Source organism: Vipera ursinii (assembly GCF_947247035.1).
Source record: "Vipera ursinii genome assembly, chromosome: 1".
Taxonomy (NCBI): Eukaryota; Metazoa; Chordata; class Lepidosauria; order Squamata; family Viperidae; genus Vipera; species Vipera ursinii.
The window spans coordinates 130,962,439-130,977,287 of record NC_139512.1 but is presented as its reverse complement, the minus strand read 5'-3'; the positions used below and the strand labels follow the sequence as shown (position 1 = coordinate 130,977,287).

General features: G+C 34.8%; 1 protein-coding gene across 2 annotated transcripts in view; it reads left to right on the top strand.

Moving 5' to 3' along the window:
- Nucleotides 1-12,223, top strand: part of ZNF148 (zinc finger protein 148) — a 51,616-nt gene extending 39,393 nt beyond the window's left edge. For both annotated transcript variants that reach the window (XM_083367704.1, XM_083367703.1), the window contains exons 6-7: nucleotides 3,787-3,905; nucleotides 4,802-12,223. In XM_083367704.1, the coding sequence (XP_083223830.1) occupies nucleotides 3,787-3,905; nucleotides 4,802-6,406 (1,724 nt within the window). In that variant the 3' untranslated portion in view covers nucleotides 6,407-12,223. The remainder of the gene's footprint in view (nucleotides 1-3,786; nucleotides 3,906-4,801) is intronic.
- The last annotated feature ends 2,626 nt before the right edge of the window (nucleotides 12,224-14,849 follow it).

Genomic DNA, 14,849 nt, shown 5'->3' with positions numbered 1-14,849 from the left:
GCACAGATCGTTTGGCAATTTGCAATCCAATCCAGTCCTTTGAATGTCGCATAGCTGCATCCAAATGTGACTCATTCTATAAACCATGGTTAAAACCGTTTAGGAAAAGAACACACAACCTGAGATTCAAGTCCTGCATATATTCCCTGTAAAGCTTGAATGCAGACCCTTTCACTTAACAGACAGAACAGATGATCAAGTATGCAATTAGAGAGTGATCATGTTAATGATACATAATTTTAATTGCATGTACACAAAATAATAGTAGAGTCTGAATGGGGATGGCAACGAGTACACGTAATTAATACGTACAGTTTGTTTTTGGTCTGGACTTACTGGTTTTTGGCTTGCAGCTCCTGTATGCCAAAAGTTACAAGTATGGCTCTAGGATTAGAAAACTGAATTTTCCAGAGAAAGTTGCAGCACAAGTGGATTGAAATTTTCGATTATTTTTAAATCAGTGAGACTGGATTAGTTTAATTCCAAATATTTATTACAGTGTAAAGGTTTAAGCTAAAGCAAAGTAACACGTCCTATGGAGAAGAGAAAAACAAATAAAAAAGGAGATGAAAAGTATAAGCATTGGGGGGAAGGTAGTATTTAGCCAAAACTAAATGCTGCCAACCTAGCAGTTCGAAAGCACATAAAAATGCAAGTAGAAAAATAGGGACCACTACGGTGGGAAGGTGACAACGTTCCGTGCGCCTTTGGCGTCTAGTCATGCCGGCCACATGACCACGGAGACGTCCTCGGACAAGCGCTGGCTCTTCAGCTTTGAAACGGAGATGAGCACTGGCCCCTAGAGTCGGAAACGACTAGCACGTGTGTGCGGGGGAACCTTTACCTTTACCTAAATGCTAATCAGTAAGAAATGAGTCTTTTGTTAATATAGAATTCTAGCAGTGGTTTAATATTTTTGTATACTGTGTTATCTGAGTATAAATTGCCACCATTACTTATCTACTAATTTGTTACTGGATTTACCTTTACAGCTATGTTTTCTAAAACCCTTATTCTATGCCATCTGAAAAAAGGAGCATTATGTTGTGGACTTTTTATCATGAGTAAATGTTATTTTCATAATTGATTTTACACCAAAACTTCACATTGCTCACCATGTCCCGCATATTCAACAGAGTCATCAGCAGTAGTATACTTTTACCATTTGAACAAATGCTATTCACTGCATGCCACCTATAAACATTTAGAACAGTAGCAGTGTCAGCCATGTGGGTTTTTACATAAAAGGTAATTCCATAACATATGCTATGTTTCTACAGTGGATCAATGTAAACACTTTGAGATAGTTGTTTCTACGTATTGTACTGTATGATAAAAGGAAGCGTTTGACATTTCAAAGAACACACTTCAGTGAACGTACATTTCAAAATCCAAGATACTGTTAATGTCAGATTAATGTTACGGTATGATTACTTTTGATATTTGTAACTTGATAACTGATATACAGAGAAGATTTTTATCTAGGGTTATAGTCCGCTTCCTGCCAAGTGCTGCAGGGATCATTTGTTTAAAAAGATTTTAAAAAGCACCGTAACAGCATTTACCCACTTGCATGAGGCAGAATTTGCTTTGTAAAAAAACTCTAGATAAAAGTCTCTTTTCCCCCCGTTTCTTATTTCAGATAATATGATTTCTCCAAATTCTGCCGTGGAATAGCCCATCTTTTCCACGAAAAGTTTTCTCTCCCTCCCTGAGTTGAATATATGAGTGAAGTTATAAAAACTGTATTTGATCTTGGTTTCAAAGGTTTTCTTCACTATTTTTAAAATTAAATATTGGCTCTCATCAGGATTTCCTACTCAAACAAATATTTTATTTCTTCTGGTCTATGAATTCTGATTGACACAGTGCCATCACGTCATTTTCCATTCCTAATGACTGCATAGATTTTTTTTCATGACGATCTGTCCCTAAACTGGTCAATATAGACTCAACTCTTTCAACTGTATATTCATCAACATTGTACTTGAGTCCACCCACCTTGCTGCTGGCCATCCTCTACCCTTTCCTTCCATGTTTCTCTGCCTCAAAGCTTTTTCCCGAGAAATAGATCTTGGCTCAGTATGTTAAGTAGGATCATTTGTGATAAGTCATTTGTGCCTTGAGTTGAATAGCCACCTCTTTCCCTGCTTTATGACAGGTTATCAATGAAGATTTTGAATTGTGAATTATTTTACAGCTTAAAATATATTACACTTATTGTGCACTTTCGGTTATTAGAAACAGAATTAAACTGAATGTCAGTGCGGGTAGTCCTTGACTTACGACCTCAATTGAGCCCAAAATTTCCCATTTTACAACCTTCCTTGCCACAATTGTTAAGTGAGTCACTGTAGTTGTTAAGTTAGTAACACAGTTGTTAAGTGAATCTGGCTTCCCGATTGACTTTGCTTGTCAGAAGCTTACAAAAGGCAATCGCATGATCCCAGAATACTGCAACTGTCATAAATATGAGTCAGTTGCCAAGCATCTGAATTTTGATCCCATGACTTTAGGGATGCTGCAATGTGTGAAAAACGGTGATAAGTCACTTTTTTCTGTGCTGTTGTAACTTCAAATGGTCACAAAATGAACTGTCGTAAATTGAGGGCTACCTGCATACATAAAAATATAATTTAATATAAAGTAATTTCCAGTATCAGATTAGAACTTGCAACCAAAAGAAAAATACAGTTACTCCATTTTTTCCCCATTAAGCGTCTTTATTCCATTGGGAGCTGTTATCTTTGTGAAAAGTAGAGAGTAATGTAAAATTGGAGATCAGATTTGATAAGCATATAGCAGATAATCAAAAAGAAATGTGCAAAAACCCTGATTTTTCTCTGAAATGTTTGGTTATCGGTTGTGATAGTTTTGAAAATATAGAAGAGCAATTGTCACTGTTTAAAGAATTGAAGTTAACAGACTTCATTAACTGTTGTGGATGGTGTACATCTCATTTTCAGGCAAAACAAATAAGGATATGTTTTATGGGAAAAGATAACCTTTAGCATATATTTGAGGGGCTGAAATTTAGATCCCAGAGGCCATTTTAAAAAAGGTTTTAAAAACTATAGATATAGTGTTGATGCTTTTATGTTTGTGTACATTTTCAAGAAAAATCATGATAGTCATACAACCCTCAAGGACTATGTTTTCTTGATTTGACATGGAATTACTTCTTTTCTTAGGAGTAGTTTAAAGAAAGTTCAGAGAGAAGTTTGATTTATTTAAAATGATATTAAAGATTCCATATTCTCCAGGAAGGCTGAGTGTATAAATCAGGAATTTATTTTCTTTCCATATTGCCTAACTAAATAAATGTAGAATTAGGATACTTGATTAGTTAACAAATGACTATAGTGTATTCAAAGTTAGTATGGTTACTTGATCTCTTTACAAAAGTGAGAAAAAATAATAGTAAATCTTAAATGCAACAATTTTTTGTACAAAAGTTTACTATTTTTAAATTGCTAGATGGTAAAGAAATATTCCTCACTATCACCAACATCATATAGCTCTTTGTGTCAAAAACTTTTTAGGAAAGAATATGTGCCTGATACTTGTTTTACATTTCTAGTTCTGAGACACTTGAATGAAAATAAATATATTCAATGCTGGTTTTCTTCCAAATTGTATGTTCTGAATATTATGGCATTTTCATGTCAAGTTTTGCGATGGTATCTTAATTGTATTTGAGAATAAAAATTACTGCAAGTTAATATGGAAACATACATAGATCTTATTTCTCATTTATTTAACGATACTTTTTATTTTTATTCTTAGGTGAGAAACCATTTCGATGTGATGAATGTGGCATGAGATTCATACAGAAGTATCACATGGAAAGACATAAGAGGACTCATAGTGGAGAGAAGCCTTATCAGTGTGAATACTGCTTGCAGGTAATTAGACTAGGAGAAAAGAAAGATTCAGTGAAAATTGTCAGAACTGTTTGACTAATGTGACTATGTAATTCATCGCAGTACTGTATATCAGGGAAATAAATATAAGCAAAGTGATGAACTTGTACAGGTAGTCCAGGTAGTCCTTGTTTAACATCCATTCAATCACTGACTGTTGAAAATTTTAAAAATTTTAACATTGCTGAACGAGGGGTATTTACAATGGATTCTTGTAGTTGTGGCCATTGCAATATCCTGTAGTCATGTGATTAACATCTGTGGCCTTCACTGCCAGCTTTCCAGAAGCAAAATCAATGGGAAAGCCATTGGGAAGTCGCAAATGGTAATCACGAGACACACTGCAACTGCATGGAACCGCATGGCCACGTGTCAGTCCTTATGAATGTGTTGCTTAGTGACAGAGTTCCCAGTGCCAATTTACCACTGGTAAGCAAGGACAAACTGTATTATAGTAGTTGATGTTAATGTGTGTCTTGTAGAAGAGGAGCACATTTATTGTTATGTTATTTTTACATTTAATTTTTCAAAACCCTTACTTGAATCTGGTTGAATGGTTATTCAACAAGGAAAACTGTAAACCCTAGGGACCATACTTTTAACTACAGAAACGAGAGCAGAGAAGCTGAGACAAATCAGAATTGTTGAACAGAATTAGAAGGTTGAATTTTGTAATAACTTAAAATTGTTTTAACATAAATTCTGAGCCGTATCTTTTGACATGGTGGGGTTTCACACAGCAATTTCTGTAGTGCCTTTCTGGGATTTTTTAAAATTGCCATGCTAGCAATATGACTTATGAAGACTTTCCTATGTCAAAAACTAAATTGGCCCAAAACTTCTTTTTTCTTCTCTAATCCAAAACATGTTCCTTGTAGTTCTTCTCAAGGACTGATCGTGTACTGAAACACAAACGTATGTGCCATGAAAACCGTGACAAGAAACCCAATAGAAGTGCCACCAAAGTTGGCCTTTTGACTCCTGATGAAGATCAAGGCTTCCCTATATCTTTGAAAGACTGTGCTTTGCCAAAAAAGAAGAGGCAAAAAACTGAGAAATTGAAATCTTCCGGGATGGATAAAGAAACTGGGACAGACAAATCTGAACATAGGAAAGATAAGAATGATTTCTTGCCATTGTACGCTGGCAGTACTAAAATAAAGGATGAATATATGGTGGCGGAATATGCAGTTGAGATGCCCCATTCTTCTGTCACTGGAGGTCATTTACACGAAGCAAATTCTGGAGAAATACACCCACCTAAACTCGTGCTCAAAAAGATTAACAGTAAGAGAAACCTCAAGCAACCACTGGAGCAGAGTCAGACCATTTCATCCCTAGCTTCTTACGAAGACAGCAAGGTTTCAAAATATGCCTTCGATCTGGTGGATAAACAAGGCTTACTGGAGGCTGAAGGCAACGCTGATATTGACCAGGTTGATTCTTTACAGGAAGGTCCCAGTAAACCCGTCCACAGCAGTACAAACTATGACGATGCAATGCAGTTTTTAAAGAAAAGGCGGTATCTCCAAGCGGCTAATAGTAACAGCAGAGAATATGCTCTGAACGTTGGCACTATTGCTTCACAGCCGTCAGTCACCCAGGCTGCTGTAGCAAGCGTGATAGATGAAGGTAGCACAGCATCGATATTGGATACGTCAGCACTGAATGTGGAGATTAAAGGAAACCATGACAAAAGTGTCATTCCAGACGAAGTACTTCAAACTCTTTTAGACCATTATTCGCATAAAGCCAATGGCCAGCATGAAATTGCTTTCAGTGTGGCTGATACTGAAGTGACTTCCAGCATATCTATAAATTCTTCTGAAGTGTCAGAGGTTACGCAAACGGAGAATGTTGGAACAAGTTCTCAAGGTTCCTCCTCTGACAAAGCCAGTATGTTACAGGAATATTCCAAGTTTTTGCAGCAAGCTTTGGACAGGACGAGCCAAAATGATGCCTATTTGAACAACTCAAGCCTTAATTTTGTGAATGACAACCAGTCTCTTACAGGGCAACCAGCGTTCTCTGCTATTGACAAACAGGTCTATGCATCTATACCTGTTAACAGTTTTCGATCGGGAATGAACTCTCCCCTAAGAACAACTCCAGACAAGTCTCACTTTGGACTGATTGTTGGCGATTCCCAGCACTCTTTTCCCTTTTCAGGTGATGAGCCAAATCACTCTTCATCATCCTCTACCCAGGACTTCTTGGATCAAGTGACCTCTCAGAAGAAGGCAGAGGCACAGCCTGTCCATCAAGCATATCAGATAGGCTCATTTGAGCAACCATTCAGGGCTCAGTATCATGGAGCACGAGCTGGCTTATCATCTCAGTTTAATACTGCTAATGGACAAGTGAACCTGCGGGGACCGGGGGGAAGTGCTGATTTCCCAGAATTTCCTTTGGTGAATGTAAATGATGCTCGGGCAGGGATGAACTCGTCACCTGATGCGACAACAGGCCAAACATTTGGCTAAGAAAATCTGTAGAAATAACATTGGCACTTTACCACAGGTCTGTTGAGAATGAGTGTCTTCTGTATAAGATGGCTCCTATACAGATTTAAGGCCTTGTGTTATAATGAAAAAGTAAGCTGGTACAGCATATTAATAATTCTTTTTTTTAATTGTCTTTTTTTTAAATTGCCTTATAAGTGGGCGTCCACTGAAAAGGCAGGTGGCTGTTTCCTTTTTTGAGATCAGGAATTTGCTGTGTTGAGATTGATTAAAAAAAATGAAGCAAACCAAAAAAAAAAAATCCAGCTAAGATATCTCTCCTATAATAATTTCCTAGTTTGGTAACTTTGATTATTTGGGAGAAAATGATCATTATGAAATTATTCATATTGCATTTCCCAATTAGTCTAGTTGTTGCACTTCATCAGGGAATATGAATAAGCTGTACAAATTCAAAAGTTTAAATGTCAGGAGATTGTAGCTAGAAGCTACAAAGAATTTTTTGGGGGGGAACTTATTTTTAAAAAAAAAACTCTGTTAAATCCACATAATAACCCTTTTATTGGTTTCCTTTAATACACTTTAATGAAAATAATGATGTTTGCTAGACACATTTTCCTATTTAAATGTTTGATTAATTAAAAGTTATTTAAAAGCTAAGTCCCTATTCATGCATTTAAATTTTAATTAATTTTTACCAGTGATGACAGTTAATCAGATGGTTAGATTTTAGCTAAACGCTTTGCAGTCTATGTTCCCAGTTCTGTAATGTTATATAAATGATAAAACTCCAGGATTTAAAATTTAACTATTTCATCCTACAAATTTGCAATAATTAACATTAGAGCACTTAGATCCTTCCTCATATTTCTCCTTTAAAAAAAAGTATTTTTGACATTTAGGCTCATTATCCAGCATTATTTTCACCTTACATTGTAGGATTTTTAAAAAAATTAATAATGAAAATGAAGGGTATGTCTTAACATCCACAAAATGTTTTGCTTACCCAGAAACACTTGGCACTTCAGCTTGTTAGATACTGTAAACTTTCTCTAAAGCAGTTATTCTTACTGCATCTCTTAACCTGAATGAGCAATTTCACTATAGTTTTGCCAGCCAGAGCTGGTGAACAGTGTTAGTGATAGAAAGTTATACAGTCCCTATTTTAATATATTTCATACACAATAAAGTGTAAATTTTATCCCTTTCCCATTTTCCCTATAAAATTGTTCTGAGTTAAACAGTGCGCTGCAATCATTCTATATACCGTACACTTTTTTAAATGGCATGGTTTTACTTAACATAAATGTTGGGTTAATGTAGACATTTTTAAAGCTGAAAAATGATTTTTATTTCAGTCTGTAATAGAACAAATATTTTATTCTTTCCACGAATTCTATTCTATGTATCCATTAATAGAAAACATTAAGTAGTATTATGGAAAGGCTGAGTGTTAGGAATGTGCTTCTCTTTCTCAAAAATAATTCAGATAGGGAAGAAGGATGCACATATCAGTTTAACTTATATATTCCTTGCTATTCTCTCTCACAAAACCTAAGAAACCAGAGTTCTTTCAAAATTTGGTTAAGAAAAAAAATCCAGAGTAATTGTGACTTTTAATTAAACATAGCTTCCTATCCCATTGGCAGTTTTCCTCCTCTATTTCTTCAGTAGAACTTCAAGGCCATCATAATATTTACCTAAGAGTTCTGGATGGCAAAATACTCTTTAAATCTACTTGTGAATCTTCGTAGATTCATTGTGCATTCCTTTCCATAACAGTTAGGTTGTTGCATCCCATTTTTCTCTACACAATGCCTACAAATTTAAATACCTGATTAAATAATCCTCATGATGATGCAGTTATACGCAAATACTTCTAAAAATTAATCTTTTATTTTTTCCTGTTGCTAGTTGTATCTGTGCCCCAATAACGTGTTAATTTTAACTAAGCTTTTCCAGCAGGATATCTCAGTGTTCCCCTATTTATTTAGTGAACAATAGATTATGTTTCAGCGAGGTAAGCAAGATTGGCAAGTAAAACAATGTAGCTGGAATAAAAAGGAAAGTTTGCAGCCATTTGTGGATAGCCAAGAGGAACCCAAGTTGTGTGGAGAAAATGTAGGTGTTTATTTCCTATGAACATACGTAACATTAAAAAATGAATACTGTAAAGGGAGGCCGAATGAACTCTAGCAGACATCCAAAATGCTTTATGTGCATGGCTACGAACACCAGAATGCTTGATTATGATGGCTTCTTGAGATTCATTGAGGGAAGTTACTCCATAGCATCATTAAATCTATTAATTGGAGAAAGGGTGCTTTAGCAAGAAATGTTTTAAGCCCAAAGTGGCATAGATGGAGTATGCAGGAAATACCTCATGTATGAGTAGAAGCCTTAGTTTTGGTGTTTGTCATCCTGTCCGTAAAAATCATGTAAGAACCCAAATTACTTTTTACCTAAAAGCAGCTTTCTAAATTAACTAGGATTAGGGAATTTTGCAGGTCAATCTCATGCACACGGTACATTTGTGAGATAGTACTAATAAAACTATATTTTGCTAGAATAAAGTTTTGTTACATTTTATTTAGGTCCTAAAATCCTGTTAAACTCCACAGTATATTTACAGTTCGGTTGACTATCCTTTGGTGTCATCTTTAAACAGAAATATACTGCTTATTTTTTTTAAAAAAGCCTTATCTCATCCTTCAATAGTTTAAATTTGGATACATGCTGGATCTCAAAGTCTTTAAAAAAATTGTAAATGAAGGAATTGGCTTTTGATTTAGAGCTGAAATAGCTACCTTATCATTTTTGGGGGGAGGGGCTCAATGACTCAGGCTATATAATTTACCAAGAATGATTTATTTAAAGAGAAACAACACGATGAACTGCAGTGCACTACATGTCTGAAGAATAATTAGAATGATTTGTTTTTCATTTATGTTAGATCACCTTTCTTGCTTTTTCTGAAATTGGTCTAAAACTTTTAATATAGATTCCAAGGTAAAGTAGGTTGCCACAATATTTCGAGAGAACAAGCAGTTTGTTGAAACCTAAAATGTTTTTGTGATTTCTGTGGAATAGCTGATAATTCCCAAGCTGGTTTTTCCCTTGATTCTCTTGAGTGGTGTAAAGTCATGTAGTAGACATAAAACTATGACTGTAACTTTTACAAGCATATTGCAGAGCATTTGTGTAAGTGCTGCAAATTAAGAGACTGGTCAAAATGAATGAAATACATTATAATCTCATATGCTTGCTTTTTTTCCTTATTTATTTTGTGATTTTAAAGGGGGATTCTAATCAATAGTGTGAATTAATACATTTTAATGATAGCTTTTGGATTTTATTTCCATAGTTTTGGGATTATCTTCAGAAATAGCTCCACATACAACATATGTTCCATATTTGCTCAGATTATTTTTAATAACGTGTGTAATATGTTTCATGAATATTTGAAGAAGATCCAGATACAAGATCAGCCTGCTTGAATATTTCAGTATTAACTTGCTTTGTATTTGTAAATTTGCAACCTAAAATTTTATCGGGTAGAAATTCTTACTCAAGTTGCAGGGAGATATAGATATTAGAATATAGTTCAGAAATTTAGAAAACAAAATGTGTTTGTGATCTGGGTATTTCATTTGGTAAAACCTCATATGTAATATTTCCAATTGATAAAATTATTAATAAAAACGATGTTTATATTTTCTTAAATTCTGCTCAAACAGAAGCCTTGCAACTTTTTGAAATGCTTTTCTTTTCTGTTAATGCATGTTTTTTTAGGTATGCAGGACTTTTAACTATTCTTTTTGCGTGCAAGGAGGATGTCCTGAAGAAGTATTACAGTGAATGAAAAACAACATTGTGTTAAATTTAGCTTCCATTATTTTTCAATTAATTTGTTTCAGGGAAATTTGATTGATTAATTGATTTTGCTATACATATAGAAATCATTGTTTTTCTTTTCAATAATAATTAAAAAAGAGAGAGAGAGAGAGAGAGAGAGTTCTTTTGGTAATAGACACAAATTGAAACAAGCAATTTTCTCAGAGTTGTTTCTTGCATTCTTTACCCCAGTACATGGAAAAATAGAAATATGTAAATGTTTATTTTATTTTTTTATGCAATATTGTTCTGTAAATATGAGTTATTAAATAAGGATGTACCTATGATTGAATCTTTTGATTCTGCACAGTTAAGAGTTTATATATAAAATATAAATGTGTCTTGACAATCAAGGACTTACTGTCAGTCTTCCTTTTTGACGTTTTAATTAATGTTATGCATTCCATTTGTTAGACTTGAGTACCAATGTGGGAATTTGTATTGTCTGTAAAGTATGTAATGTTTTTACAGCTTGTTTTTAAACTAAAAAGGAAAAAAAAGAACCTTGTATATAAACAGATCATAGAACTGCTTTATATCAGGAGGCATATGATGTACTGTATGTAAGCAATAATGCCTAACCATGCTAACTGTACAAGTAGCATAAGGATAGTTCCAAAAACTGTTTGGGGGAATTCAATAGTTTTGTTTTAAGTTAATGTTTTTAATCAATAAATCCGACATTTTTTTCTGTTTGAAGCATAATGTTGTTTACACAGCACAATCGGAGTTGCAGGAAGAGTAGAGTTTTAGATCTGTATTGCACCTGCCACACACATTCATTATGAAACTAATGGCTCAATTGCACTTCTGTAAGACGATGAAGATGACCAATGTCGGTGTCCTGGAAGGAAGAAAAGACTTCTCCCACACCCATTTCTGTGCCGATTGAAAATATGAATATGCATCTCTATAAAATCAGATTTGTGCACTATAAGAAAATAGCTCTGTTTATATTGTACACTGCAGTTGAGCATTGAGTCATGGTTTATTTTTATAAAATTACTTTTTGCTATAGGAATTATCAGCTGATGAGATGAGCTTTATTTAATTCAAGTGAAAGAAATCAAAAAGTCAAACGGAAACTTAAGTTTGAACTGTGGTTTCAAGCTGTACAGAGTTGAATAGCAGAATTATTTGAAAACTTGTTTCAGTGGGTGGGGGGTGGAAATCGCAGATTTATAAATGTAAATGACCTACATTTTATAGGAGGAAATGTTTTTAAATGCTAGTCATTTATATAATATGTGCTTTGAAGGATTTGCTAGTTCACTTCTGTCACTTTTAGTACACTGGTATCTTTTTATATGTAATGTATGCTTTTTATTATGGTAGCAAATCATTTCAGTAGAAGGAATTTTTGCAACAGTATTTGGGAATTTTTGTTGTTGGAAACTATACTGGATTTTGTCTCTGTAGTTTTGTCTTTATTTTAACAGTGTTGGGGAAAGAATCCTGGTATTCAAATAAATCCAACTTTATTTTTAGAGTGCACTCAGTGAACCATGCTGTGTGATCTACAAATGGGTCCAGAAATAGGATAACTTTGGAAGAAAGCATAAAGTTTTATTGTACAGCCCATTAAAAGAATGCTATGCTTGGACTCAAGAAAAGAACAGAATTCTACTGGAATGCATTTTCTGATACAAAGTATTTGTTTTCCTGAAATCATATGCATCCTTTAACTTTCAGTTCATAAAATCCCCTCTAACATCAATGAATATCTATTTTAATGTTAATACAGTATTAGCACACAATCACAAATTGTTTTACTGTTACTTATGATTTCATCAAACTCGATTAAATTCCCAGTTTGAGTCTGAAAATATGTATAAATGATACAGACCATTTTTGTATAAACCTTGAATCTATAAATTTGTGTAATTATTTTGTATTTGAAATAAATTAGGAGATGCAGGATTCCTGGAATATCAGGAATTTTGTGATGACTGTGTGTTTCTGTGGTAATTGTGCACATGTGGTGGCTTCTTATTTGAAAAATGCAGATTGTTGTAAGACACTAAAGAAATATTAGTGAGTACACTTTAGGTAATAACTCAGTTTTCCAAAACATAGATTGTGCAGTTCTTGAAGAAGTTGGCCAGGTTTTCCTGCAGTCATAGTCTCTCTTTCTTTATGAGAGAATAAATTCTCACAAGTGTCATTTCATTCAGTAGTAACAAATTCCTAATGATGTCATGCTTTCAATTTTTGCTTCATTTATGTTTGCCTTTTCTTTTTTTCTTTATGTTTTAACAAATTAATAGGCATATTTAAAAAAGATGATTCCTTAAATATAGCAACTAAAAAAATCAAAGAGAATTTGTTGCCGTTAGAACTGGAGAGATATTACGGTATAGACAAATACTGTTTTTGCTCTCTTTTCCATTAATCTTCCTTGGAGCTTAGGTTAAAGTTTTATTACAGCCAAATCTTGTATTTTCAGACAATTCCATCCAATTGTAGTGAACTGCAACAAACTCTGTAAGTAGAATCCAGCAGCAAGTACTACCTGATAATTTGGCCAGATCTACTTGTAGGAATAGAGGTTTAGTCCCGCTACGAACATTTTTCATTTTTTTAAATTGTAGAAATTGTTCTTAAGTACATTGTAATAATTGTAGTTTACATAAAAGTAGCTTATTTGGAATAAGAGTAAAATTATTTGAATAGAGTATATGTGTAGGCAAGTTTAATCATCCTTACTCTTACAAGTGGCATTGAAATCATCCAGGTTTATCTATTCAAAACAAATACTGATGATAAGTAGTATAGTAAATTTATACAGGGATATTAAGTCAGTGTTTTATGATAAGTTGTGGGAGAAGTTAAAAGCTTTCTCAATTGTACAGTGTCTGTTATATTATTATTATTCTTGATGAGGGTACAAAGCTGAAGACAAATGTTACCCCATGCAGAAGAATCTGCGGTTGAGGTCAAGAGGAAGGTGGAATGACAAGCAGTCTCATGCCATAAACCAATTATCTCCCCAAGCTAATTTAACATCTACCAACAAAAAAGAGGGTTAAGTGAGAAATCTATTATAATGTATATGGTTGATGTTGTTATATACTGTACTATACTACACTGCACTACACTACACTTCCATGTTGGAAGCACTGAAGCCTTGAAAGGATCAGCTGATGGCATCACAATTGCCTGGGGGATGCCCAGTTGGGAGCACCTTTCGTGTCCCCATTAAATTGCCTGCTGAGGTGGTACCCATCTACTTGTGGTCACCCACTTTCAAACTCCTGTGTCAGCAGGAGCTGAAGCGTGTGACGAGCTCACTGGCCCATGGCAGCAACCAGATCTTAAATGCAGGCCTGCCAGTTGACAGTCTAGTGTCCTAACCTCATGAGCCACTACATTCTATGTCAGGGGTGTCAAACTTGCAACATCTCATGACATGTGACATACCACAACTTTTTTGCCATTGCTGGCAATGAGGTGGGCGCGGTTTCGCTATGATGCATCCGGCCTGTGGGCTGCCAGTTTAATAGCCCTGTCCTATGTGGTTATATTATTTAAGACTAATATAGGTCTCAGAAGAGCATTGAAGGCTCTTACATAATTTTGCAAGGGGATAAATTGAAAATTACCTATCAAAAGACCAGAATCCAGAGTTTTGCTAGGAGAGCATGCCTAGGGCACCAACAGGCAATTACGTAGGTAAATAATATTTTAGTATTTGGCGATGGTTTTTCATATTCCTATATTGCCCAAAATGTTCAAAGGAGTGTGCTTTCCATCAGAGTCTTGTGAACAAAAATGAGTTGTATGTTATTTATAGTAAAAACACTGGAACAGATGCTCTATAGTGCACAGCTGGGTCTATCCCACTGAGCAAATTGAAACTAAATTTTGAAGATCAAATGCAGGTGTCTCGTCTTAGTCATTAGTGTTGGTAAAAGTGGAGGCTGGACCATAGATATCTATACTAAAGATTAGCTAAAATGACCATTTTTGTCTCTGGCCACAGTTCATCTGTCTCTGGAGGACAGATTTCAGTCTGTTTGGAAGCAATCTCTGATGATAAAAGTCAGGTTCCCTTGGCCTGCCTTCCTCCTATCTGCTGTCCCTGCAGTGTTGAAATAATGAATATGGACATACAGCACCTGGTTGATCTAAATAGGTTTTAAAATCTTACCGTTGACAAATGTAGGTGCACAATCGTACTTGTGGCACATCTTAGGCAATTAGAAATATTTAGATCTGGAAAAGTTAATAAAACTAGAAACCCCAACTCTGGCAAGGTGTGATACCCTCCCTTCAAGTTTATTTAAATTTCTCGGGGACTCTAGTAACAATTTGTTAAAACATCTAGATAAATTTAGCTCTCCTCAAGTAGCAGAAGTTTGCTCCATTATGTGTAAACTTCACCCACAAATGGCTGCCAGTAGTTCTTGTTTTTAGGGGATAGTTCTGCATTGTTTTGTTTTACTGAATGTACTTTTATTTATCAGTGACCAAAATAAAGTTTCTGCCTGTCACTTCCAACTGTTTTAGAGGGAAGATAAAACATTATGTACCTGGGACATTGATGGAAAAGTTAAATTTCTTGAACATG